This window comes from Vulpes vulpes, chromosome 10 (genome assembly GCF_048418805.1).
Source record: "Vulpes vulpes isolate BD-2025 chromosome 10, VulVul3, whole genome shotgun sequence".
NCBI lineage: Eukaryota > Metazoa > Chordata > Mammalia > Carnivora > Canidae > Vulpes > Vulpes vulpes.
Window position 1 is genome coordinate 16,679,718 of NC_132789.1, and position 26,697 is coordinate 16,706,414.

At 47.4% G+C, this 26,697-nt stretch overlaps 1 protein-coding gene across 3 annotated transcripts; it reads left to right on the plus strand.

Moving 5' to 3' along the window:
- Positions 1–11,190: 11,190 nt before the first annotated feature.
- MLEC (malectin) lies at positions 11,191–26,221 on the plus strand. 3 transcript variants are annotated; one of them, XM_072722985.1, is made up of 5 exons: positions 11,191–11,668; positions 18,354–18,532; positions 19,082–19,258; positions 19,365–19,422; positions 20,589–21,372. In XM_072722985.1, exons 1-5 carry the CDS (start codon positions 11,665–11,667, stop codon positions 20,816–20,818), a joined length of 648 nt encoding a protein of 215 aa, XP_072579086.1. In that variant the 5' UTR covers positions 11,191–11,664; the 3' UTR covers positions 20,819–21,372. The 3 variants fall into 3 exon arrangements, with proteins under 3 accessions (XP_072579086.1, XP_025871627.1, XP_072579087.1); XM_026015842.2 differs by lacking the exon at positions 11,191–11,668 and adding an exon at positions 11,708–12,133 and having other exon boundaries at positions 20,589–26,221; XM_072722986.1 differs by lacking the exons at positions 11,191–11,668; positions 19,082–19,258; positions 19,365–19,422 and adding an exon at positions 11,708–12,133.
- Positions 26,222–26,697: the final 476 nt, after the last annotated feature.

Below are 26,697 nucleotides of genomic sequence, written 5' to 3' on the forward strand. Positions count from 1 at the left end.
GCCTGTGGTTCTCAAACATTAGCATGTAAGAATCACCTGGAGATTTTGTTAAACCACATATCCGGGCCCCACCCTAGTGATTCTGATTCAGGCTCTGAGGTGGGGTCCATGAATTTGCATCTCTAACAAGCTCCCAGGGGATGTTCTTGCTGTCAGTCAGGGACCACAGTTTGGTTTCTAAAAGCCTCAACAAATCAAGAGTGCCCATGACAGAAGAGTATTCTTGCCAGAGAACAGAATAGAAACTTCACCAAAGCATTGAATTCCCCCAGTCAAGGCTATAAAGGCAAGCAGTAGATTCTGGGGGAAGCAAAAGGTTTATCCCCAAGAAAGGGCACTGAAAAGAGCCCTCCTACCTAATGGGCCACAATTTGAATAACACTGCTGTAGTCCCAGACACGTGGGAGGCAGGTGTGCTCCAGGCAGCAGGGGGCTGTGAGCCAAAGGCTGGAAGTGGGTGGTGAGTGGAGAAATCCCTGCCCTTATGCTGCAGCAGAGACAGGATCCTTGTTCTCAGATTTGGCAGGGAATGTGGGAAGACCTGAGGGCCCCCGGCCAGAGGCCTGGGTAATCCCCATGTCCGTGAGGCCAGTGGGGGGTGGGCTGGGAGTTCCAAATTCATTCTCATAATCCAATTCTGAAACTAAGCCCTTGGCTCTGTGCCCCGTGAGGCAGGCCTGCGGCCCTGCCCGCTCCTGTATTGGCTTGGCTCAGCCTAGAGCCCTCAGATCTACACGGTTACAGAAACACAATGGCCTGGAGGGCCAGAGGAACAGTTCATAGAAAGAGGGCTTCTGTGGGCATCTCTGTCCGCTGATAGGATGAGCCCCTGATGGCACCACAGGGAGGGGGCGGAGTTAGGGTGTCAGCTAGGACACTTCTTTCCCAGTGTGGTGGCCTCCTAATCACAGACATAGTGGCTAGGATAAAGCGACTTGAGAATATAGTCAGGCCACTGTTCAGAGAAACTCTAGTGCTCAGGACAAGGGGAAACCCAGGGGCTGGGCTTCTGCATCCACCGATGCTGAAACTCAAACTTCTCCTCTGGAACCTTATATTTAGTGGTTCCTAGTAAGATCATTTGAAGAGAAGGTTCTGTTATGTTCCAAGAACCAACACTCATTTTTCTAGATGGACCCTATCCCAGGTGGGAATTCTTTCTTGATCTGAACCACACAACTGCTTAACTACCTCCTTTGGGGAGGAGCTAGGTGTGAGTCATCATAGAAGGGTTCTCACTATCTGCAAGGTCCTTAAATCTGAGCCTGGATTTGGCTCTGTATAACTCGTAAAGTCCATGCATTCATGCATGCGTGCACCAGACAGACATTTCTTGTGCACCTACTGTGTACCAGGTCCTGTGCCAGGCTCCTTGTCTCTACTAGCAGGGAAAACAGTTAAGAAAACAAGCATAATGTGGTGGCATCAGTGTTGCTTCCTAGGCTACCTATGAGGTTAGCCTAGGAGAAGTGAGGATATGTAAAAGATAATCTGGCAGGGTGGGGGTGATGTGGAAGGGACAATTTGCTAGGACCTGAAGGATCAGCCAGGCTCAGTCAGGGAAGGTGAGAAGAATAGAGTTTCTAGTTGAGGCAACAGCACAAGCAAAGGCCCAGTGGTAAGGGAGAGCATGGGTATTTGGGAAACTAAGCAGAATTCCATCTGCCTGGTGAACTGGGCTGGAGAGAGGAGCAGACAGAGATGACGCTCACTGGGGAGGCAGGGCCCCATCCACTGCAGCCCCTGGAGTGTGGAGAAGCTCAGGTGGGACCTCTGAAGGACTGCCTTCAAGTGTCAGCCAGCCCCATGGCAGCAGAAACCATGCTGCCTATAAAAGGCTCGCTTTTGGAGACAGATGCGTCCAGTGGGTGGAGCAAATCACGGAGCAACTAAGGACACCCGGGAAGCATCTCTATAGCAATGTGGTTAACAGCATGGGCTCTGATCAAAGGACAGAGGGAAACAGACATTCCAGGCCCCCGCCCCCATCCCGCCTCCCGGGGCCTTTCCAGAAGGATAGAACCTGAGTCTGAGCATGCCTCTAGATCCAGCGGCTAGTTGGCATGAAATTCAGAGGACAGAGTAACATGCTGAGTTGTACCGTGAGTATTCCACTGGCAAAATCCAGGCTGGGAAAGTCCGCAGGTCAAACAACTAAAGCTCTTCCATAAATAAATTACAGAAAAAAGAAAAGAATGGAGAGAGAATTTACAGATTGAAAGAGACTTAGGGGATGCCTGGGTGGCTCAGCGGTTAAGCCTTCTGCTCAGGGCGTGATCCATTCCCGGGATGGAATCCCACATCAGGGACTTTTCTGTGTGTTTTTCTGTTTGTCGTATTTTGCAATAAAAAGGCTAAAAGAAGTGTGAGCTCAGGAGTCAGCTACCTGGGTTCAAATCCCTGCTCTGCCATTTGTTAGCTGTGTCCTCTTAAGTTATACGACCCTTTGGGCCTCAGTTTTCTGATCTGTAAAATGTGGATGCTGTTCTAGGGTTGTTGGGAAGATGAAGCAAGTTAGCGTCATGGGAGCCCTTGGAGCAGGACCTAGCATAGTAAGCATTATAAAAGTCTCCGAGGTTATTATTGTGTTGTTAGTCCCCATTTACCTACTATTCTCTCCCATACGTCCTCATGCTTTCATAATCCTCTCTCAAGGAAAGGGGAAGAGAGAACCAGCTATGGTATTCTTTAATGGCTGGAGAGAGGAGCACTACTCCCTCCAAGGAGTAGTGGAGTCTCTCATTGACAGTGACAAGATATCAGCTGAAACCTGGGATCTGGTTCTCTGACCAGGGAGGGACTATCAGCACAGCACGGTCCTGGCGAGTGGCCCTGGTGCTGCTGGCTGTGCCTGTGGCATAGGTTGCAGGGCCAGAATATCCCTCCATCCCTCTGGAGGTGCCTGCCACCTGCTCCCATTCTCCACAGATGCCTGTCTTTCTTAGAGAGAGGTCAAAGGGGCTGAGTACCGCTACTGAGGCATGGGCTTCAGTGGTAACATGAACCTGGGTTCAAATCCCAGCTCTGCCACTAAAGGGAGTCAAGGCATGTAGGAGTTCAAGGAGCCTGTCTTCCTATTTGAGCCTTATTATTCTTTTTTAAAAATATTTTTATTTATTTATTCATGAGAGACATAGAGAGAGAGAGAGGCAGAGACACAGGCAGAGGGAGAAGCAGGCTCCATGCAGGGAGCCCAATGTGGGACTCCATCCTGGGTCTCCAGGATCCTGCCCTGGGCTGAAGGTGGCACTAAACCGCCGAGCCACCGGGGCTGCCCTCATTATTTATTCTTAATGATGATAATTGCATCTGCCTGGTGGGGTGGTGGTGAAGAGATGATCCATGCACAGTGCTTAGTAGGGGGCCAGGTTCAAGGCCTCACACATGCTGTTCTTTGTGCTTAAAGTGCTTTTCCCTGCACTTCTTCCAATAGCTGGATCCTTCTCATGGTGGGGGCGGGGGAGGACTGTGCTTAAATACCTCCTGGTATTCCCTGTGGACTTCCCTATGGAAGGAAGGTAGGAAGCCATGGCCACATCCCATTTATACTATTTAGAGATGGATGAAATTCATGGCCTGATTTGTTTATTTTATTTATTTATTTATTTAATTTTTATTTATTTATGATAGTCACACAGAGAGAGAGCGAGAGAGGCAGAGACATAGGCAGAGGGAGCAGCAGGCTCCATGCACCAGGAGCCCAACGTGGGACTCGATCCTGGGTCTCCAGGATCGCGCCCTGGGCCAAAGGCAGGCGCCAAACCGCTGGATCCCGATTTGTTTATTTTATTACAATACTTTTTGGGGGGCAGCCCCCGTGGCTCAGCGGTTTAAGCGCCGCCTTCAGTCCAGGGCGTGATCCTGCAGACCCCGATCAAGTCCCATATCAGGCTCCCTGCATGGAGCCTGCTTCTCCCTCTGCCTGTGTCCCTGCCTCTCAATCTCTGTGTCTCTCATGAATAAATAAATAAAATCTTTTAAAAAAATACTTTTTTGGTTATCTGCTTATTATGCGACATCCCCAACCCCTCCTGAGAATGGACGCTCCATGTTGGCAGAGACCACCTGTTCCTTGTTCACTTTAATATCTCCAGTGTCCAGTAGGTACTCAGCAATTATTTATTGAATAAATGAACAAAATCCATGCATAGATAAATATATATGTTTGCTCCTCTATCATCTGTCTTCTCTGACTGGTTTTGAGAGGCATATCTGACCTATTCTCCCATGGGGATGCAGAGGGTGGCAGCCATTTGAGACTGCCACCCTCAAACGCAGGAAGGGCTCCAGGCCTCATCCCCAGTGATTCTCCTGACCTCAGATGTCCCTCTACTTCAGTGTCAGGTCTTTTTTTTTTTTTACTTTTTTAGAAAAATATTTTATTTATTCATGAGAGACACACAGAGAGAGGCAGAGACACAGGCAGAGGGAGAAGCAGGGAGCCTGATGTGGGACTCCATCCTAGGACCCTGGGATCATGACCTGAGCCAAAGGCAGACACTCAACCATTGAGCCACCCAGGTGCCCCACTGTTGGATCTTTTTGGATCATTTCCTTGTGCTTTGGGGGCCATGAAGTCACAGGCAGTGCCATGGAGTGGGAAAACAGACCAAGGAGTAGGAGCTAGACAGACTAGATTCTATTCCCTGATCCATCACGTAGTCTCTGGAACCTTGAGCTAGTTGCTGAACTTCCATTTTCTCATCTGTTCAAGAGGAAATAGTAACCATAACAACAATAACGACATATGTGCCTGGAAGGGTTTTAGTGGTCAGATCAGACAGCAGACAGGAGAGCCCAGTGTGGGTTGAAGAGTCCCATATACACATGCATTGTTACTAGTATTAGTAGCTACAAGGGCTTGAAAACCAAATCCTAGGGTGAAACTTGAATTCTGGGGAGACACTGCTAGTTGTCCACCAATACTATTCTCTTCATCTTCCTTGGTAATAAAACTCTCCATTAATAGGATATTCAGAATCAAGATACATTTCTCAGCCTCTTTTGGAGCTCACTGTGGCCTTGTGCCCAAGTTCTGACTGATGGAATAGAAGCATGTGCAGTTTCTGGGAAGTGTCCTTAAAAGGAAGACCTGGGTTCCTTTGCCTTTCTTCCTCCTTCTTACTAGCTGGAATGTGGCTTTGAGGCTTGGAGCTTGAGCAGCCATCTTGGACCATGAGGAAGAAGTCAGTGCTGAGGTGGAGTCAATGGAAAACCATATAGAGGGTCCCTGACACCCTCTAGGAACCACCCCCCTCCTGTCCCCCCACAAAAGCCCTGGAGTTCCTCACTCCAGAGTCCTTTACAAGTCAGAGAAAAAAACCTCTGTGTCTTCAAAGCCATTATAACTTTGATTTTCTTTCACTTGCAACCAAATTTTTTTTAAAAAAGATTTTATTTATTCATTCATGAAAGACACAGAGAGAGAGAGGCAGAGACATAGGCAGAGGGAGAAGCAGGCTCCATGCACCGGGAGCTCGACGTGCGATTCGATCCCGGGTCTCCAGGATCGCGCCCTGGGCCAAAGGCAGGCGCCAAACCGCTGCGCCACCCAGGGATCCCATCTTATTGCTTTCCTAATTTGCCCAGCTCTGGGGAGAGAACAGAAAGGAGAAGGCAGTGGCTTTATTTATTTACATGGTATTGTTAGGTATAGGGTTTTTTGTTTTAAAGATTATTTATTTATTTATTTATGAAAGACACACAAAGAGAGGCAGAGCCATAGGCAGAAGGAGAAGCAGGCTCCCCATGGGGAGCCTGATTCGGGACTTGATACTAGGATCCGGGGATTATGACCTGAGCAGAAAGCTGACTCTCAACCACTGAGCCAACCGGGCATCCCTAGGTTAAGTTTTTTTATTCATCAATTCACTCCATCTTTACAATCACTTCATTTTAAAGGTGAGGGAACTGAGGTGCAGGGAGGGGATGTGACTTGCCAAGCTTACACCTGGAATAGACAATAGACACACTTCCTGACTCCATAAACTGTACCGTCAACGCAATGAAAATAATCTGGGAGATAATAAGAAGTCAATTTATGTGGAGAGTTTACGACGATGGCCATGGCAGGCACTCTCTCAAAATCTGTTTCCTATAATCTCATTCCAATCCTAGGGGCTCATTTACAGAGGAGGAAACCCAGATGCCGAAGGGAAGCGACTTGCCCAAGGCCACCCAGATGGGAAGGCGCTTGCTTTTTCTGTCTACATCCTAGGCAACTCCAGTGCTGCCTGGCTTCTTCTCTATGACTCATATCCTCCTGGGGGAAGTAAGGAAAAGCGACTCCATTCTCCCTCCTCTGAAGTTCAGTTCTAGTTGCTCGCTGGGGACCAGGACCAGGAGACACCCTGGGCTGGTTCCCAGGCTCTCTGAGTCGATCTGGACCCCCTGCTGTCTGACTGCTACAGACCCTGGGTGAGGAAACTTGGCTTTGGGACCAGACCACCCAGCTCCTAGTCCAGGGGCTGGCAAGGGGTGCTGAGCAGAGAGCGGGGACTGGCCCCCACCCCCTTTCTGTGTTTACCTTTTGAACTTTAATTGTGAGCTTATCTTTAAGGGAAAGAATATTCCATAAACTTAAAATAGGCAAGACTTAATTAATAGCATGCTTTGTTCTTCTGATCCTTATCTATTCAGGAAGACACACCCCTTTTCAGTGTTGTGGGTCAAGGTGAAACTGCCTCCGGGGGCTTACCAGCAGCTGCTCCATTTTCCACTTTTGAACTCTGATTCCCTTTGGTTCTTCCCTCCTCCTGTGTGTGGGAAGGTTTTTCCCAACTTTTGGGCCAAGATCTTCTCTGTTTATTCAATTGCCAGTCTTATATAATTACTATATAAGCTATAATTACTTCTTCTTATATGGTTAATAGCTACTGGGCAATGAGGACCTACTATGAGCCAGACATTCTGCTAAGGGCTCCTATCACCCTAGTTATGGTGGATCTTTTAATTATTTCCATTGTACAGATGAGGCAACCAAGGCTTAGAAAGTCACTTAGAGAAGTGATTCTCCTGGATCCATGTAGCTCTAAAAAAAAAAAAGTAGAGCTAGGCTTTGAATCCAGGGCTCTATGCCCCCAAACACTCTTGACTAATATTGTGTACTTAGCTACAGGCTCCAGGGTCCCACCATGCTAGCCTATAAAACATGTCCATTTTCCTTGTTTAAAATATCTTTTTCTTGTTTCACAATTCTACAAGGTATGTACGATTATTCTCTCCATTTCACAGATGAGGAAACTGAGGTTTAGAGAGATGAATTCATTTACCCAAAGTCACATAGTAATTAATGGTGGAGCTGTGATTCGCATGACACAGCGTCTGAGAGGTAGCCTGGTTCCAAGGCAAAGTATTAGATTAGAAGCCGGAAAACCAGATTTTGAGTCTCATTGTGTGGGCAAATCACTTAACCCTACTGAACTTCAGCTGCTCATCTGCAAAATGCTGGACATTATTTTCCCAACTTCTTGTGGTGGTTGTGAGAATTAGTGGGTGGGAATTAATGGTTATTGAGAAACTATCCATCAGGGCCTGGATTTACAGGCCTTATCTCAGTTTTGGATGGAATTATAGTGAATTTTACCTTTTTTGACATTCTCTTCTGAGTTGTCTATATTTTCCACAAAAAGCGTATCTTTCCTCAGCAAACAAAAAAAACAGTTGTCTATTAAACTTTTTCTTATTTTTCCAATTTCAGTGAGAAATAACTGATGGACACCAACTTTTTAAAATAACTACAGTTTTATAGGATAGCTTGAAATCAGGAATTGTGATGCCTCCTGTTTTGTTCTTCTTTCTCAGGATTTCTTTGGCTATTTGGGATCTTTTGTGGTTTTAGGAGTTTTTGTTTTTTTCCTACTTCTGGAAAGAAATGCCATTGGAATCTTAACAGAGATTGAATTGAGTCTATAGATGGCTTTTGGTCGTATTGACATTTTAATAATATTAATTTTTCCAATCCGTGATCATAGAGTATCTTTCTAATTATTTTGTGTCTTCAATTTCTTTCACTGATGTCTTACAGTTTTTGGAGTAGTGATCTTTTACTTCCTTAGTTAAGATTATCTCCAAGCACTTTATTTTTTTTTCAAGATTTATTTATTTATATTCTTTATTTGAGAGGGAGAGAGAGAACATGATGGAAAGGGGCAGAGAAAGAGAGGGAGAGAAAGAATCCCAAGCAGATTCTTCACTGAGTGTGGAGTCAGAAGTGGCGCTGGATCTCAGGACCCTGAGATCATGATCTGAGCCGAAACCAAGAGTCGGATGCTTAATGACTGAGCCACCCAGGCCCCCTTTTATTGTTTTTGATGCTGTTGTGAATGGAATTGATTTATTTCTCTTTCAGAAAATTCATTGTTTGGTGTCTATTTTAAAATATCTAATTTGTGGGATGCCTGGGTGGCTAGGTGGTTGAGCATCTGCCTTCAGCTCAGGGCATCATCCTGGAGTCCTGGGATCTCGAGTCCCACATCGGGCTCCCCGCATGGAGCCTGCTTCTTTCTCTGCCTATGTCTCTTCCCCGTCTCTCTGTGTCTTTCATGAATAAATACAATCTTAAAAAAATATATCTTGTTTGACCCTTACAACAACTGTAAGGTGGATGATCTTATTTGCATTTTAGGAGAGAGGTGATTACAGAGAAAAGGAATAATGGATGTAGCTGGGAAGCCACTGAGAAAGGAACTGAACCCCGTTCTGTCTGACCCCTAAATCTCAGTTCCTATCACTCCACAGAAGGCGAGTTCTCTGTCCCAAGAGGATGCTGGTGGGCTTCAATTAAATTAAAATACTTGGGATCCCTGGGTGGCGCAGCGGTTTGGCGCCTGCCTTTGGCCCAGGGCGCGATCCTGGAGATCCGGGATCGAATCCCACGTCGGGCTCCCGGTGCATGGAGCTTGCTTCTCCCTCTGCCTGTGTCTCTGCCTCTCTCTCTCACTGTGTTCCTATCATAAATAAATAAAAATTAAAAAAAAAAAAAATTAAAATACTTTAGCTATCATCCCCCCACCTCCCTTCCTCCAGCCCCAGACAACCCCTAATCTACTTTCTGTCTCTATAAATATACCTGTTCTGAACATTTTATGTAAATCAGTAATACAGCGTGTGGCCTTTTATGTCTAGCTTCTTTCACTTAGGATAATGTTTTCAAGGTTCATCCGCGTCGTAGGTACATCAGTACTTTATTACTTTTTCTGGCTCAACAATAGTTTATTGTATAGGTACACCACATTGTGTTTATCTATTCATCAGCTGATGGACTTTTGGGTTGCTTCCACTCTTGCTGCTGTGAACATTTGAGTACGAGTTTTTGCGTGAACATGTGTTTTCATTTCTTGGGTAAAAGGGAGTGAAATTGCTAAGGTCAAATGGTTGCATTATCTTCTATAAAACCTCAGATCTAGCTCTTCAAAGCAGGAACTACTACTTACACAGTTGAGGAAACTGAAACTCAGAGAGTATATCACTTGCCCAAGGCCACACAGTAAGTAAATGGTGGAGCAGGGCTGAGAAGCCAGGCAATCTAGTTCAGATTCCATGCTCATCATGCCTCCAAGTCTCAGAACTTTTTTTTTTTTTTTTTTTTTTTTTAATTTTATTTATTTATGATAGTCATACAGAGAGAAAGAGAGAGAGGCAGAGACACAGGCAGAGGGAGAAGCAGGCTCCATGCGCCGGGAGCCTGATGTGGGATTCGATCCCGGGTCTCCAGGATCGCGCCCTGGGCCAAAGGCAGGCGCCAAACCGCTGCGCCACCCAGGGATCCCTCAGAACTTTTGTTTTACCTAAGAGGTAGTCTAATCCACCAGCTACTGAATCTCAAAACACCAGGCCACGCTGTACAAAGGAAGCCCAGCCAGGAACAGAATCTGAGGAGCCCACTGGGGGTTAGCCAAGTATATTTTTCATCTCATGGGGTGAAGAAGGATCTGGGGAACTGAAAGGAGGCTTAAGGTTAGGTCTTTTGAGGCCTCCCTAGAGATTTAATCCATTTTTGTGATAGTTTCTCCTGGCCTAGAGTGGCTTAAGGATAAAATAAATATGAGCTCTGGAGGTCATGTCATATGTGGCTAGAACATGGGCTCTGCAGGTCAACAACCTGGGAAGGAGGATCACGTCTTTGTACCTGTGATCCCCATTTGCACCATATCCTTGCTCTGAGGGCTATTCAAGTGCTGACTTAGCAGGTTCCTCCAAAGATGAGTTTTTAGAGAGTAGAGAGTAGGATAAGACAGCCTAGAGCAGGACTCCAGAGGTGCCTCGAGACAGGAAAAATATCTGTGGGATCAAGCTCATCCTGATCCTCGCAAAACATGGGGGGACGGGGGGTAGGACCAGGAGGGTATACTTTAAAAGTTACCTCTATGGGGTCTGATCCTAGGGCCAGAGAAGGATTCAGGGGGCGTTTAAATCGCCCCTGATATTCTCCATTTTGGTTATCTCATTTTGTTCCTTTCTCTCTGTTCTAACTAAACAATTAAAATTCAGAGTCTGCAATTCTCACTCAGGACCCTGGGCGTATTTTTGTTCAAGGCTGAGTGAAGCTCAATGCCTGGCACGGAGTAGGTAGGGCTGTTGGGTAAAATGCAAAGAGCCCAGTTAAATTTGGATTTTTGAACAAAACATGAATTATTTTTTCACATATGTCCCATTTGTTTATCTGAAATTCAAATTGAACTGGGCTTCCTGTATTTTATCTGCTAAATCTGCCAACCATAGTAAGGATGGTCTCAAAAAAATACTCGTGGAATTTGCCTTGGCTGTGCCCTAAACTTGCGGTGTGACCGTTTGGCCAACACTAAGACCGTCTCTGGGCCTCAGTTTCTGTCTGAAAAGTGGGAGTTGGGACAGCGACCACAGAGCAGGGATCGCTAGTGTAGGGAAGTGCTGGGTGATCTACTAAAGAGCAGAGAAGCAGCTCGGTCGCGCGGGAACCTCCAGACGAACTCCGAACCGAGCGCCGAGCGCCGAGCCGGACTCCTAACACTAGCGCGGGGGAAACCCCAATCCCGCCCCGAACTGGTAGGGGCGGCCGCAGGTCGTCGCCATGGATACACGGGTAGCCTGGAGCCCCTCCCCCACAAGGCCACGCATTTCCGCTGCGCTGGAGCCTTCTGATTGGACGGCTGCCTGGACGCTACCACAGGCTCTGAGCGCGCTAAGGGGTGGGGGCGGGGTGCTGTCCTCGTGGGACTCGTGCCCTAAAGACCCGTGCTCGTGGCCTCTGTAGGGGCGGGGGGGGTCTCTACCTCACGAGGAGAAAAAGACTGAGACTCAGGTCGGGAGAATGTGCGCTGCTTCTCCTACTAGAGCTTATATTCACGTCTCTCCCTGAGAGAGGAAGAGGGGGCGGGAAAGTCGGCAACGCCCCCTCCGGAGCCTATTCGGTCCCAAGATCTGGAGCACCGGAAGTGTTGGCGACGTGTCAGTGCGCCCTACTCTAAACCTTCCCTCCTAGGCCACCTTTCCTATTCAGCCGCGGGATTCCGGGGCCGCCTGGGCGCTGCACCCCTCCACTTCCGCATTGAACCGCCGCTTCAACCGAACTCCCAGCCTCTGCGCGCGCTCCCTCTCAAGCCTGATGGTTGGGCCGGCGCCTGGGAGTAGCCACGCCCTCTCCCTCGCCTGGCAGCCAATGGACGGGCGTCTCCTGGCGGGGTGATGGGTAATTAATGAGGATTGGGCGCTGATTGGCTGCGGGGTCGTGGCGGGGGGCTGGGCGGCGGGGTAGGTTGTTCCTGAGGTGGGAGGCGGCACCCGTGGCTGAGAAGGAGGCCCGAGAGCGACATGTCCCCGGCGGCTGAAGCACAGCGGCCCGTGGCGCTGTCGTTCTGAGTCCGGGGCGGCCTGGCGGCCGGCTGAGGACGAGGATCGGCGGAGGCTGCCCCCGCTGTGGTGGCCACCATGCTGGGGGCCTGGGCGGTTGAGGGAGCCGCCGTGGCGCTCCTGCGACTGCTGCTGCTGCTGCTGCTGCCGGCGCTCCGGGGGCCGGGGCTCGGCGTGGTCGGCTCGGCGGGGGCCGGGCTGCCGGAGAGCGTCATTTGGGCGGTCAACGCGGGCGGCGAGGCTCATGTGGACGTGCACGGGATCCACTTCCGCAAGGACCCTTTGGAAGGCCGGGTGGGCCGAGGTGAGAGCCCCTCAGCCGAACCGCGGGATCCAGGGCCTGCCGTGCTGGGCTCAGCCGGGCTAGGCTTGCGGGCCCTGAGCCCCCTCCTCGATCCTGGGGCCACGTCTCTGGAGCCAAGTCTCTCTCTGCAGTTTCCTCAGGGACCCGGTCCGAGCTCAGAGCCTAGCGCCGGCTCCAAGCTGAGAAGAGCGATTGAGGCAGAGTTGGCGAGAAGTTATATTTGGACCTCACATTCTGCGTTTCTTAACCCCTGGCTTCCACCCGATGGGGTAAAGTGAAGACGAGGGCGGCCTGTTGCCGTCTGGAGGCCTCACCGGTTGTAGGTTAACAACAGCGTCCCAGGCCTGGGTGGTTTTGCCCTCCTACCAAGACAGTCCCTGGTAGATTCCTGCCATCCCAGAAACCAGCCGCTTTCCTTACCCCTTCTTCAGGAGCGGGGCTTGATTCTTAGCCAGAATAGAAAGGAATCTTTGAAGAGGATGGGCCAGAAAAGTTTGATTGTAGCCTCCTCCTGCCCTCCTCCCCACCTCCCTCTAGAGCTAGGGATAGGTGTGCAAAAAGGTGGAAGCTGAGGCCGCCCCAGAGGGTGGTTATACTGAAGCCATCCTGCACGTGAGGCTGATAGAGTGTCAACTGGATCAACTAGTGTAAGATCTGGGTATTCTGTCCAAGAGTGTGTAGAGCCTACCTTAAGTGGCCTTGAGAGGTCGGATCCCCAGTGTATGGGAAAAATGATTTTGACTTAACTGACAGAGCAACAGCAGTTTTTACAGAGCCACACAGTTGTCAAAAGCTAGTGTAAGAATTGCTGTGGGAGCTGGTTAAAAAAATGCAAATTCCAGACCTAATAGATTAAGCCCACGTTTCTACATCAGAGGGTTCTAATGTTGGTTATCCCCAGACCAGACGTGGGGTGAATCTGCTCTAGACTCTGTTTCTTTTGTAAGTGGGATTGGACAACAGGTTTAAGAGGGAAGTTCCTTGCTTCATGTGTTAGAAGGAGATTTATGTTGTATGCTGGGTTCAGAAGCTGCCAAATTGGCAGTATGCCATCTCCAGAAAACCAAGAAACAGACTTTCTCTCATTCTTTCCACGATGCCCAGATTTGGCTCTTGCCTTTAGGAAAGAGTTTAACTTAGTTCTTCCAAGTTAATTGCAGTGTCCTGGAATTTGTTACATTAGCAAGTTTATTACTTCCATACATGTGAGGGTGTTGGGACACAGGGCTGTTTTCTGAAGTTCTATGTTTGTCTTGGAATTTAGTTAGCCCTGGCATGTAGGTCTCAGTAGCCTGGGTTCAGCTGAGTCAGGGCTCCGTGCTTTAGCAGCTTGTAACAGCAGCCAAAGCTCGGCTTAACATGAGCGGGAGGTCATTGCTATCTCCATCCTGGACCCTTCCTCTTTCTTCATGGGTGTGGGCAGGGAGGAAGGATCCCTTGAGGAAACTCGAGACCGTTTGTGGACTTTGCCTCTTGAGATAGTAGTGGTAAGGACAGTGTGCAGATGGTTTCTTTCACTTAACAGACACCAGGCTTCGCATAGGTTACATTATCCTATTAGGTTCATTATGTAGAGGAAGAAGCTAAGATCATACAGGTTTAGTCCCCAGCTTCTCTTCTTATACAGAAATCCTGGTTTTAATCTGCCGGGGCAGGTGATTTTGAAGGGGGGCGGGGAGGGGGGGACGCTGCTGTTGCTGGACAGTAGTCAGCCAGTCTTGGCGTCCTTGGGTTATTGGTTCATGGTTGCCGTTCCTTTGGAGGAGATTACTGTAGTAGGTAAAATTTCATGAGACCTACCAAAGCTTATGTGTACTGGACCCCTATCTTGGACCCCGGTCTTTAGGATACTCTATAAACCGTTTCCCTGCTCCACTCTTGTCAGAGTATGACCAACATGGACCATGAATTGGAGCAGTGGGGAGGGGTAGATGAAGAGTGAAGGTTGGTTGTCAGCTGCAGCTTGGACCAGCTTGTTGCAACATTACACTTAACTGGGTTCCTAGAGTAGCTTTTGGTGGCCTTAGATCTGGGGCTGAGATGTGATTCAGCTTCCACTCTCAGGAGGCAACTCTCTAGTTTCTTTCTGTACTAAGGAGTCGGCACCACCGAGAGAAGTTTAGCTGTTCACTCTGCCCGCCCTTCTCTGGTAGGCAGAGAAGGTAGGTTGTGCCAGGTATTTGGAGACCCTTGCTTAATGCAGCTATTTACAGTAATTGCAGTAGGAGCTGTATGTCTTATTTCTTTTGCCACATGCCTGTGCTACTGTTTGCAGCATGCTGAAGAAAGTTCATTTTATGTTGACTGAATTCAGGTATTTGTTGCCAAGTTAATCCAGATAAGCGTTTGGCCTGCTTTTGAACTTGGTGTTTCTCTATAGTGTCTTTGTAGTTCAGCATTCTTGTAACTGTGAGTGGCCTAGGGCACCTCGTGGCTTTTGCTTTCAAAGGCACTTTATAATATTTATTGAATTTCATTTCTGCCTTGAGGATAGCTGGTGCTTATAGGAGATACTTATAGCCTGGGAAAGGCTTTTTCAACTTGTGTGCCTCACCAGATGGAAGTACCACTATAGAAAGTGTTTAGCAGTGCTCAACTTGGGATTTTGGCATGCTGAACATTCCAGGTTCTTTTTAACTTGCTCATTCTGGGTTCCTCCTGGCTCAGGAGGAAAAGACCTGGTTATTTGGCCTGAGGGCATAGAACTTGGCTTGGTTTTAGGAGAGAGTATTTCCTCTTCATAGAAAGATACCTGGTGATCATTTGTATGACTTTGAAGAACATGCTTTACTTCTTTGGGTCTTGTTTTCCTTATTTTAAATTTTTTTTTTTTTAATTTTTTTTTTTTTATTTATGATAGTCACACAGAGAGAGAGAGGCAGAGATACAGGCAGAGGGAGAAGCAGGCTCCATGCACCGGGAGCCTGACGTGGGATTCGATCCCGGGTCTCCAGGATCGCGCCCTGGGCCAAAGGCAGGCGCCAAACCGCTGCGCCACCCAGGGATCCCCTTGTTTTCCTTATTAGTATAACTTATCATGCTTTAGAAACCAGTGGCCCTGAGTCTGAAAACTGTCATGTCCAGAGTGGGTTAAAGTGTCTCTACTTTTTCTGTGCTCAATGACCTTTTACATGAAGTTACAACCAGGGCAGAACATGGCTCCAGAGGGGCAAAAGGGTGGCTAAGAGCCGAGCCTATCAGATTACTAATTCTGCAAGCCTAAGGAAGACCCTTTTCTGGGCAGCCTTCTTTTTGCCTGGGGAAGGATTTGACTTTGTGGACATAAGAGCTTAAAAGAGGATGAGAGTCACTGCTCCCTCTGATTTGCTTAAGGCCATGGGATTTGTTTAGAATTCTCTTCCTATACTGTCACCTAAGAGGCAGGCTTCATTTACAGGCCCTCCAAGTAGCAGAAGTTCACAGGTAGAGAATTTAGGTAAGTGGTATTCCCATTCTACAGGTGAGAAAGTACCTGGAGAGAATAATTTGTTCCAAATCACACAGTAGGTGGTAGAGCCAGGATTCAAATCCAGGCTTGTCTTACTGTAAAGCTGGGACTGAATTTTCCAAGCAGCCTGGCTCCTCCATTGTCCCTGAGGTAAGAAGCAGCAGACGTAATGTAGGCCCTTTGGCCCCCTTCCTTTCTGGTTAACTGTCTGAGCTATATTGTGCCAACTTCAGCAGTGTGCTGATTGTGTACACTTCACTGTACTCAGAGAAATCTGTTTAGCTGTGAATATGTAAACTCTAAGGGGGAAAGAAAAAAATCCTTTTTGCTGCTGCATCTCTTGGGACTTGGGCAAATGCAACTTTGTATGTGGCAAACCTCCTGGGAAAGCCACTTGGGCTTTAAAGGAAAAATATTTAAAGGTAATTCCAAGGTTGTTAAGTAGTTTTTATTCACATGGCTGAGTTTTCTTAGTTGTGAGACTAAGGCTGTTACAGATTACATTTCTGTCAGCTTCTCGCTTTTTCCACTCTGCAAGAAAAAAGATTCCCCACACATGCACAAAATTTTCTGTGTATCTAAAAAGCAAATCTAGTTATGTTTCAGAGTTGTAAAGATCATGGTCCTCATGGAAGAAGGAAATTCTTAGAACTCAAATGGAAGAGAAATAGCAGTCTTTTAATCTTTATGGGTTTGTGCTCTGGTGTAATGGTTTGAGCCTGGGAAAGAGCTGAGGCATGTTGGCAGTACATCCTTTGTTAATGTTACTTAGGCACCCTTCTTTGATTTCTTGAGAAGAAACAAGAAGAAAAAAATCTGAAGACAAAAGTGCAATGAGTTTCCTGTTGCATTGTCTCATCAGGTCCATCTGATGTCATGGCTAACTGTTCACTTACAGGAACTGTTAACCGTTATGTCTATCGGCTTGACCTTAGCCACTGGCTCTTTTAGTTACTCTTTTTACCTCCCTTGGAGATAAAGATCTCCTTGGAGTTTTGGTGATTCAGAAGATAAGGCTCCAGGGATGACTGCTTTGGACATCTCCCAAAGGATCCAGGTGCTAAATGTCTTCAGAGTCACTGTGTGAGATTGGAAGGTGGTCTTGAAATCTTAATTCCAGGCTAGAGGAGAGAGTGGGCCTGTGTACCAAAATCATTGCTAAGTCTGTAGTTTGGAGAGTAGATTTACGGAGCACTGGAAAGCCTCATTGTGTTTACATGATAAAGGAGTCAGAGAAGCTACTCTGTCTTGGAAGGAGGAAGCATAGCTATTCATCTCTGGGGCTGGAGTGTGGTGTCTTATGTTTGAGGAAAGCCCCCAGTTTAGTTTGTTATTGGGGGGTGGGGTTGAAAAATATAGGTAGTCTTGTCTCCTGTCAAGGTTGGGGGAGGAAGCTGGGGGCAATAATGGTTTTTGGCTCTTCTGATGCTGACTCAAGGTATGTAACTTTTCACCTTTTTTAATTTTTAAATTTTTTTTATTTTTTACATAAGCTCTATGCCCAATGTGGGGCTTGAATATTCATGTCTCTGAGATTAAGAGTCGCATGCCCTACCAACTGAGCCACTCAGGCACCTCTAACTTTTTAATTTTACGCTGCCTTATTCCTTCTCAGTCTGTGAAATGAGAAAGGTGGCTCCCCAAGGACGTGGGCATCTTAGGCCAGAGGTGCCAGTAGGACCTTGGCAAATTTTTTCTTGCTAGGATGGCCCTAGCTATCTGGAGAGAATAGCAGGGCTTTACTGCTCTGCAGGCACCTCCTTTGTTGCTGTTATTCAGCAAATCATATTGAGTGCCAGGGACCTTATTAGGTGCTGGGGACAAAGTAGGAACTTTTTTTCTTCTTTTAGTTTAACTGGGGGAATGTGCAAAAGAGAATAGGTGAAATTGAATTTTGTGAGTTTGTGGGAAGTTAAGATGTTTACATGTAAAAGAAATCAGAAAGCATCACACCTTTCTTTTTATGAGCTTGTTTCTCTTTACCAGCCTTGGAACTTTGTGAATGAAAATTATAAAAAGCAACTAAGCTGGTATCTTACTTGCAGTAAAGACAATGCAGAAATGACTTTCCTAACATATCCTGTTTGTTTTAGACTCGAGCTTTTCTGAATGAAAAAAAAAAAAAAAAAAACCCAACACATTCTTTGAACTTAATCATCTTGCAGAGTTCTTGGCCATCCCCCCTGTTTTATGAGGTTTCTCTGAAGCTCCCTTCTCGGGGAGCCAGGAGCTGTAGCTATCGCCTGTTTTCTTCTGTCACGCTCTGAGCAGTTGAGGAAAGGCATTTTAACAGGCTTTTTAAAAGTTCCACTCTGAGGGTTTGAGAGCTGTTGGGGTGATTATTGTTTGGTTTCTTTTACTTTACTCTTCCTTGGTAATAGGTCTCTGATTCTTTTTTTTTTTTTTTTTAAGATTTTATTTATTTATTCATAGAGACACACACATAGAGAGAGAGAGAGAGAGAGGCAGAGACACAGGCAGAGGGAGAAGCAGGTTCCATGCAGGGAGCCTGACGTGGGACTCGATCCCTGGTCTCCAGGATCACACCCCAGGCTGCAGGTGGCTCTAAACCACTGTGCCATGGGGGCTGCCCAGGTCTCTGATTCTTGGATGTCTTTGTGTCTCGTCTCTTTAGTACCAGGCACAGAGAGGGTGGCCCCTTCTGGGCGTGTTACTAGCATTGCCCTGGAAATGGCTCTGTCAGTTCTGGGGTCTTTGCTCTTTTTGTGTGTCTTGCCTCTGATGTGGTTTCTCCTTGTCTTTTGTCCCCAGCCTCCGACTATGGTATGAAACTGCCAATCCTGCGTTCCAACCCTGAGGACCAGATCCTGTATCAAACAGAGCGGTACAATGAGGAGACTTTTGGCTACGAAGTGCCCATCAAGGAGGAGGGGGACTACGTGCTGGTGTTGAAATTTGCTGAGGTCTACTTTGCACAGTCCCAGCAGAAGGTGAGGCCTGATCAGTGGGACATTGCCACTCTTGGATAGTCCCCTGCTATGGGCCAGAGAATGTAAGAGCCTCCCCAGAAGGGAGGAACAGGTGAGCTTTAAGGAAAAGCTGGATTCCTTCTGCCCCTAGAGAAGCAATGTCCCATTGCTCACTAAGCTGCACTTGGCTCTGGGGGTTGGTGACAGAAGGCAATGCCAGAATCTTCATTCTTGGCAACTAAATGATCCTGGTTGTCCTCCTTGGTTGTCAGTGCCTTCTTGTTTTTAGTTTTATTCTTTTCCTGCCTCTTCTTGCAAATTTTCTTCTATCCACGTTGAGCTTTTTGTTTCTGTTCTCTGTTCCCTAAGACCAGTATGAGACCTCGACAGTGAAGGAACATGGCTTTGATTTGGTTCATATAAAGAACTCTGTACCCTTGACTCTACCCAGCCCTGTCATCTTAAACATTATTTCTGAATTTGAAACCCAGGCAGGTACATGATCTCACACTGCTAAAGGGGTATGACATTGATGGTTTTGACATTGTCTCTTTTTTTTAATCGTGGAAGGTATTTGATGTGCGATTGAATGGCCATGTCGTGGTGAAGGACTTGGATATCTTTGATCGTGTTGGGCACAGCACAGCTCATGATGAAATCATCCCTATGAGCATCAGAAAGGGGAAGCTGAGTGTCCAAGGGGAGGTGTCCACCTTCACAGGGAAACTCTATATCGAGTTTGTTAAGGTAACGCTCTCCCTCTGCCCTCCCAGTTGAGGAAATGTTAAAAAGAATGGATTCAGGGGGAATATTTACTGCTGTGTGGTGCTGACCGTGGTTTCCCATTTCCTAGGGGTACTATGACAATCCCAAAGTTTGTGCACTCTACATCATGGCTGGGACAGTGGATGGTAAGTGGTGTCTTTTTTGCCTTGGGCTGAAGGATATGGTTGAGGAAACCTATGGGGGAGTGCTTTAGCTGATCAGTATTGTGAAAACACTTAAAGCCAAATTGTGAGGAATCCAGAGCCAGATGAATGGGGATGAAGTGTAGCATGGTGTTGGCCCTAAGCTTTGGAATAAGGTCTGGATTCAAATTTTGCTGCTGCCACTTAATCAGCTCTTTGGTTTTGGACAAATTCCTTGAACTTTACTGTAAATTTGGCTTAATAATGGTACCTCCTGGTGTGCCCTGAACCTTGCGGTCTTTTGGAATTGCCTAAAACTTGTTCTTACTCTCTTTCTCTGACATCTATTTCTTGGGGGCAAAAAGGGAAAAAGCAAAAGAAGGAGTCCTTTAGAGCTTTGGTCTGCTCTGAGAGAGTCCAGAATTGCTGGACTGCACTGGCCAAAAGTTCACTTACTAATGTCTCCTTGTCTTTGGGATCTAACCTTAGGGTGTATTGCTTTCTCAGCATTGAGATGATCCTGGGCACCAGCTTCCCAGGCTGATTTTTTGCAGAGAAAGCTTATGTCTTAGTGACTTTTCTCCTCTATTCTATCTCTGTACCTTTTCCTAACTCATCCTGAATGCACCAAGGAGCTCATCTTCTTGTCTTGATGTGTCCCCAGATACTGGTATTCTGACATTTAGGCAAATGTCTTGCCACAAAAACAGATTTGTAGCTTGAGTCCCTAAGGAGGAGGCAGAGCAGAGGGGTAGTGTGTGCGGACAGACAACCCAAGGTTCTGTGGCTCAGCTTTTCCTCAGTTGCTGTGTGGATCAGAAGGGAACATGGGAGGCCAAAGGAAGGATTGGAAAAGGTTAAGTTTTGGGTGTTAGGTCACTGTCTCTGTTCAATCTGGTCTTCCCGTGGTTCTGAAGAAATAGGACAGGAAGGGAAGAGAGCGAGCCTCCCTGGGCACAGGGCTTTTACTGTGTTTTAGTTAAATCTAAAGAAGACTAGTGTTTGCAGCAATTGCTGTTCTCTAGGCCAGGAGCTATTTCCACTACTCTTTTTTCCCATGGACCTGCTGAGGTCATAGCGTCTCTTGATTGTGGCTCATTTATAGTTCTTAAGGGTCTCACTTAAAAGCTGTGGGTCTGACTTAAAAGGTGTCTGCTTTATTGTGTCAGATGTACCAAAGCTGCAGCCTCATCCAGGCCTGGAGAAGAAAGAGGAGGAAGAAGAAGAAGAGGAATACGATGAAGGGTCTAATCTCAAAAGACAGACCAACAAGAACCGGGTGCAGTCGGGCCCACGCACGCCCAACCCCTATGCCTCGGACAACAGCAGCCTCATGTTTCCCATCCTGGTGGCCTTCGGAGTCTTCATTCCAACCCTCTTCTGCCTCTGCCGGTTGTGAGAACACATACCATCCTGAACTGGGTGGAGGGTGTGGGAAGGAAACCAAACATGTTGGTTTTGGTTTCTGTATTTTTCACAATGATTAACAAACAAACAAAAAACAAAAACCACACACAAAAAATTAGAGGAGAAAAAAAGAGGCAGAGTGGGTAGAGAGCAGCCCCCATTCCCCACTGGTCCCAGCCCTGCTTTATTCCCTGTGCTCTCTTTGTGGCTGGCCCCAGCCATCTCTTTCCTCTCCAGGGTACTTAGGGTAAAGCGGATCCTACACAGTCACGGATCCTCATCTGCACATCTAGTGGAAAGGACTCTGAACCCAGAGCAGACATGGTTCATTTTTTTAGGTTAGAAATTAACAGCAGGGAAATGTCATCTTATTACCTGAGAAGACCAGTGCTGGGAGTTGGGTATGTTCTGAAGTTATGTCCAGATAAGTTTTCAGATGTCCTCGGATTGAAAGTGTGTGTGTGTGCTTTGTGTATATGTGAAGGTGTATAATTTGTATGATAAAGATGAAAACAGAAGGGGGATTAAAAAAAAAAAAAAAGAAAAGTAGATACTTCCTTACTTGGAAGCCTTTCTGGTTTCAGCCTAATGATGGTTCCACCTTAAGTGTTTGCGCTTTGTCATTGCTTGTCTCCCTGACATGTGCCAGTTAGAGGACTGTCTGGTATCCAAGACGATTAGTTTATTTCAGGTCCTCAAGTTGCCTCTGACTTGTTACCACAACAAATCATTTTGATTTCAGTGCCTGTTGGGGACTTGATTTCCTCTCATCCCCCCCCCCCCCCCCCCTTAATCTGGCTCATTTGAAATCTCTTCTCTCTGTCTCTCTGTCTCTCTCTCTCTCTTTCTCTCTTTCAATCATCCCACTAAGTTATTGCCAAGAAGGGAAGGAGACATGGGGATTTGGGGTTCCCTTTGCTTGAATGTCTTATCCTCTACCACCTCACCTTGTTGGTACCTCCCTCCCTGGATCTCTGAGCCAGCAGCCAGGAGGACCTGACCCAGCAGTTCTTTTACTGGCCCCTTTGTAGGGTCTTGCTGCCAGGGGACAGGGATGCTTTCCAGCCTGCAGCAACAGAACACTTGACCTTAAAAGTCTCTTCTGGTCTTTGGATTGGAAAAGGCTTATGTTAGCATAATTTAAGAGCCACCTCAGAGACTTGAGCCCTACTAAGTGACTGACCACTGTTTAGCGTATCTATCTAGTATCTGATGTTCATTTAGTCCCATATCCTTCTGTGGCACAAGCCAACCAGTTTTGGTTTATGCCCAGAGTTGCCCCCGCAGAACTAGACTGATTGTATCTGGCCCAGTGGCTCCTCTCACTGATTTTAACAGTATGCCCCTCTGTCCTTTCATCTCCGTATCCAAGTTACAGTTGGGTTCTTGGCATGACAGGGCTGAAAGATTTCCAGTCAGCCATAGTCCTGGCAGCTCTGAAGCCAACCTTAGCATCTAAGCATCTGTCTTAAATTCCCTGGAAAAACTTCTGCAGGAAATGAAGCTTCCCCCTTCCCTTTCTTTCTGGTCACTGTTATCCTTTTCCCAGTTAAAGCAGCAATGAGGGAGGACCTAACCAAACTACAAGGAATTTTGTGGATGGAAGACAGCAGGATTAGCTTCTGCTTGGGCTGGAGCAGCACAGAATCTCAGACAAGGCCCATCTTTTCAGAATGTGTTTAATTTTGTCTCCCCCCCCCCCCCCCAATGTTTTTAAAGAGCTTCCATATATTTGAACTGTTCATTATGTGACAAAGTAAGTAGGTTTGGGCTCATGTCCTGGGTTTTGACTCTTAATGAGTTACTCTGGGCCAGCGTTGAGTCCTTTGAGAGTTGGAGCCCTTTATTTTAGCTGTGACTTAGGCCTCAGTAGTAGGGTATTGAGTCGGGCATCTGGATGGCTCTGGCCTGAGGCTGCAATAAGAGGACCGCTTCCTGGAGTGCTTCACAAAGCTCCCTGCTTTAAAGGATGACATCCCTTAGCCTTGGTCCTGAGGACCCCCTGCCTGGGGCAGCCAATATCCTGACTATTAATTGAGCTTCTGACAGTGGCTTTGGTTCCTCTTCCATCACAACTCCCCACAGCTGTCAGCCACTGCCAGTGGAGTAGACAAGATGAGGAAGGAGGACTTGCTGCCTCCATTTTGCCTTGTTTGTTAGTTTGCCTGGGTCTCTGAGGAAGGGGAGGGTCCCGCCTCCTTACCTCAACCCATCCTTTCAGTGACTCAGAGTCTCAGAAGGAAACCCTGGCTCCTGGGGCCATTTCCTAATGGTACTGTAAGCCAAGCAGCTTTGCTTCCAAGCTTACCCCTGTTTCCAAGCCCACTCCTTTCCCCTGAGTTCAGGGATAAGGGATGGGCATTTTCCTCTGCTTGTGTCCGAAAGGAAGGAACATCTTTCTATGGCTCACAAAAACTAAAGGAGAAGTGAGGAAACAGGAAGAAGTATGGTGGGGGCTGGGGTAGAGTCCCCTGGAGCCAAGCCCACCCAGCTAACAGAGCTGCCCAGGGCTGGTTATAGCTGGCCCGTGATGCTGAACTTGAAAGCTTTTTTTTTTTGTTTTGTTTTTTGTTTTTTGGCTCCTCCAAGATGATATAGGTACATGAAGTTTAGGTTAAAGGGGTAGGGTGGGGCACTCTTTATTTGTATTTTTGTATTGTGTGTGTCACGGATTACTCTGTTCATCGTTTGCTTTTTGCACTGTTTGTTCCCCTGCCTAAATTTTGAGCTCATGTTAGGCCCAGGCGGCTATGCTGTAGGGAGTCTGTCTGGGGTCAGGGAGGTGATGAGGGAGGCCACTTAGGCCTGGGCAAAGGGAGATCTGGGCTCTTCTGCTGGATCCATGCTCTCCTAGGCTTTTCGATTTCCCTGACCCCAAAGCAAGAGCATATGGCCAAGATGAAACTCCTTTTGCCAGGAGTGTGGCTTTGGTTCGGTTTTTGGGTGGACCACACAAAGATGTCTACTGGGGATGGGCTGAGAGTCTGCAGCGTTGTAGCTCTGATTTGGGTCAGAGGCCGGCTGGCCGTTTTGGGTTTTACTCATCTGACTAAAACATTGTGGGTCCCACAGGAAACACTCTGTGGGATCCATGTCCCCTAAACCAGATCCCATTTTTCTGTAAAGTCTCCGCTATGGAGGAGAAGCTGCTCAGTGGATATCTTGAATTTTGGTGACTTGAAAGATGGTTATCTTCAAGTGTCAGCGGTGTTAGACTCCCAGGGGGGGCCACAGGGCCTGCAGGGCTACTGGCTGGTTTGAGAGTATGACCTTGTTCTCTTTTTTTCCACAGTTTGCCTAAGAGATACTGGCTGAAATTGGGGGAATCACATTAGGGGTCAATTAGGCTTTGAAGAGATGAGGTGAAATTTAAGTTTACCTCCCCTTTCTGTGCCTGGAAACTTTAATCCAGTTTCAGAATTGTGTTTTGACTTCTTTATCTTTTTGGAGAAGCTTCTGTTTTAAGGAATTTCTCTTCCTTCTTATCCTGCCTCTACTTTCTCCTGAGAAGGCCTGGCCATGGCTTCTAGAATCTCAGTTGAACTTCAGAAAACAGCAGCAGTATTTTCCCTTTCCTAGCAAGTATACTCCTTTCTCTAGAAATTGGCTCACCTTGGGAAGCCCAGGGAGAGTCCATAGGTTCTCTACCCTCCCTGGAGATTGGGGCAGGACCCACCCCGGTCAGCACAGTGCCTTTTCCTCTCCTGCTCTGAGCCAGGGTGGGCATTCCCTCTAGATTCAGGTCTGGGCAGGGGTCTTACAGTCCTTGCCATGGGGCTGATTCCCCATCCCTTTCTCCCTTTCCTCTTTGCTGGCCGGCTCTGACCTAATTCAAGTGTCTTCTTGCCTCAAGGAGCCTTAATGGCATCAAGTGGCAACATGTAATATTGTCCTCCATGCCTCTCCAAAGGACCTAGGAGAACAGGTGAGCTTTCCAAAGTGAGAGATTAACAGATGCTCCTGTTCAAAAAAAAAAAAAAAAAAAAAAAAGGGAAGGAGGAGGAGATGCTTTGGGCCTCCTTCTGCTGTGGGGAAGGCTTAAGTGATAGTGCAGAAGCAGAACCAGAAATACCTGGGATCTGTTCAGAAATCTTAGAAGAAGTCTGCTTCTCTTCTATGGAAAGATCTAATTAGGGTCCAAAGAGCTCTAAGAAAATTGCAAAGAAGCCTTAATGTTCAAGCTTCAGAGAGATCAGTGTAATTTCTCCTTATCCGTCCGAGCTTGGACTCTTTCTGTATTTAGACCTCTCCTGGGGCAAGAGGGCTAGATTTCTTCATTTTATTATGAGCCCAGATTGGCACCAGTGGGTCAGCTGCCCAGCTAGGGCGGGTTTCTTTGTATGTGGGTGGCTTGCTGCCGATCTAGTTTGTCCTTCCCCCGCTGCCTTTTGGCTAGCCTGCCTTCAGTTACCAAATCATTTTGATAAGAACATATGATTTGGGGACTGGCTGGGTTGGCAGGAAAAGAGCAGGATGGATCTCTTGGGATGGTCCCCTCCCACCCACCCCCCACCCCCACCCCCCAGGAGTATAAAAACAAGAAGCCAGGATTGTGCTGGCAGCCAGGGAAACAGTAGTCCTGTTAGAGTTGGCAGGGAGGGCCCTGGCACCTCTCACATCCAGGCAGTCTTGTGAGATGGGGGCACATAGCACCAGGAGAAGCAGAACTTCATTCTCACCTCTATTTTGAGCTTCAGTGCTTTATTTCAGTATGAGGGAAAACAACAACAAACTGAAGTGTGCTTTCCGTCCTTTCAAAGGACAACTGTCGGGAAAGGAGAGCTGAGTTGCCAGGTGGGAGGGGAGAATTGGCAGGGAGAGTCTTCACGGCAAACCAGGAATGAGGCGTTCTTGACTCTTCTCTTCCCTGGTGTGTCATGATCCAGGGAATGAAAAGAAAATTTGACCCTGGATTAGTCCCTTCCTTGGATTTTCCTTCTACTATATTCTCACACGCTAGGACCAGCTGCCCATTCTGAGCTCAGAGCAGCCCCTTCAACCATTATTGGCCTAACCTGGCTCGTCAGGAAACCCACCCCGCCCTCCAGATTGGGCCTGGCTGCTCTATTCTGTACCAAGTCCTGGAGAATAGTGTCAAGTTCTTCATAGCCCTGGTAGCTCCTAGATTCCCATCCTCTCCCTGCGGAGGCCAAACTGACTCTGTCTGTAGCCACAACCTGTATCTCCAGCAGCACAGTGAGATATGACTGAGGGGCTTTGCACCTGGCTGGCCCGGGAAAGCAGTAGGGGTGGATAGAGCTGTCTTTCCTTCTGGGCTGTCTCCATCTGTCCCTACCCTTTACATGCCCCACCTTACTCCCACCAAAAAGTAAAAAAATCAGGATGTTTTTCACTGTCCATTGCTTTGTGTTTTAATAAACAATTTGCAGTGACACTCTGTTGAGATTGAGTTTGAACTTGATTGCAAAGAGGTCAAAAGGTGACGCGGGGGGTCACTTGGCTGCAAAGGGCTCTCCTGTGACAAGCCCAGGGGCTTTTGTCCATTTTCGCCGGGATGTTTGGTTAAAGGATTGAAGTTGTATAAAATTCTGCCTGGCCATTTCAGCCAGCAGTGCATTCAAGGAAAAATAAACAGTTGTTTTGTTTTGTTTCTACTTTCACTGGAAGACCAGGCCATGACTAACTCCCTCCAATGCACATCTTCCCCTCAGCTTCCGTCACAGCCTGTGGACAGACCAAGCCCTGGGACAGTTTGCTCTGCTCTATCTGTCTGTCTGTCTGTCTCAATCTCTCTCTCTCTCTTTTTTTTTTTTTTTTTTTTTTTGAGAGCGCGCAGCAGGGGCAAAGGGGGAGCAAGGGGAGGGAAGAGAGAATCCTAAGCAGGCTCAACACAGGGCTCAACACACGGCT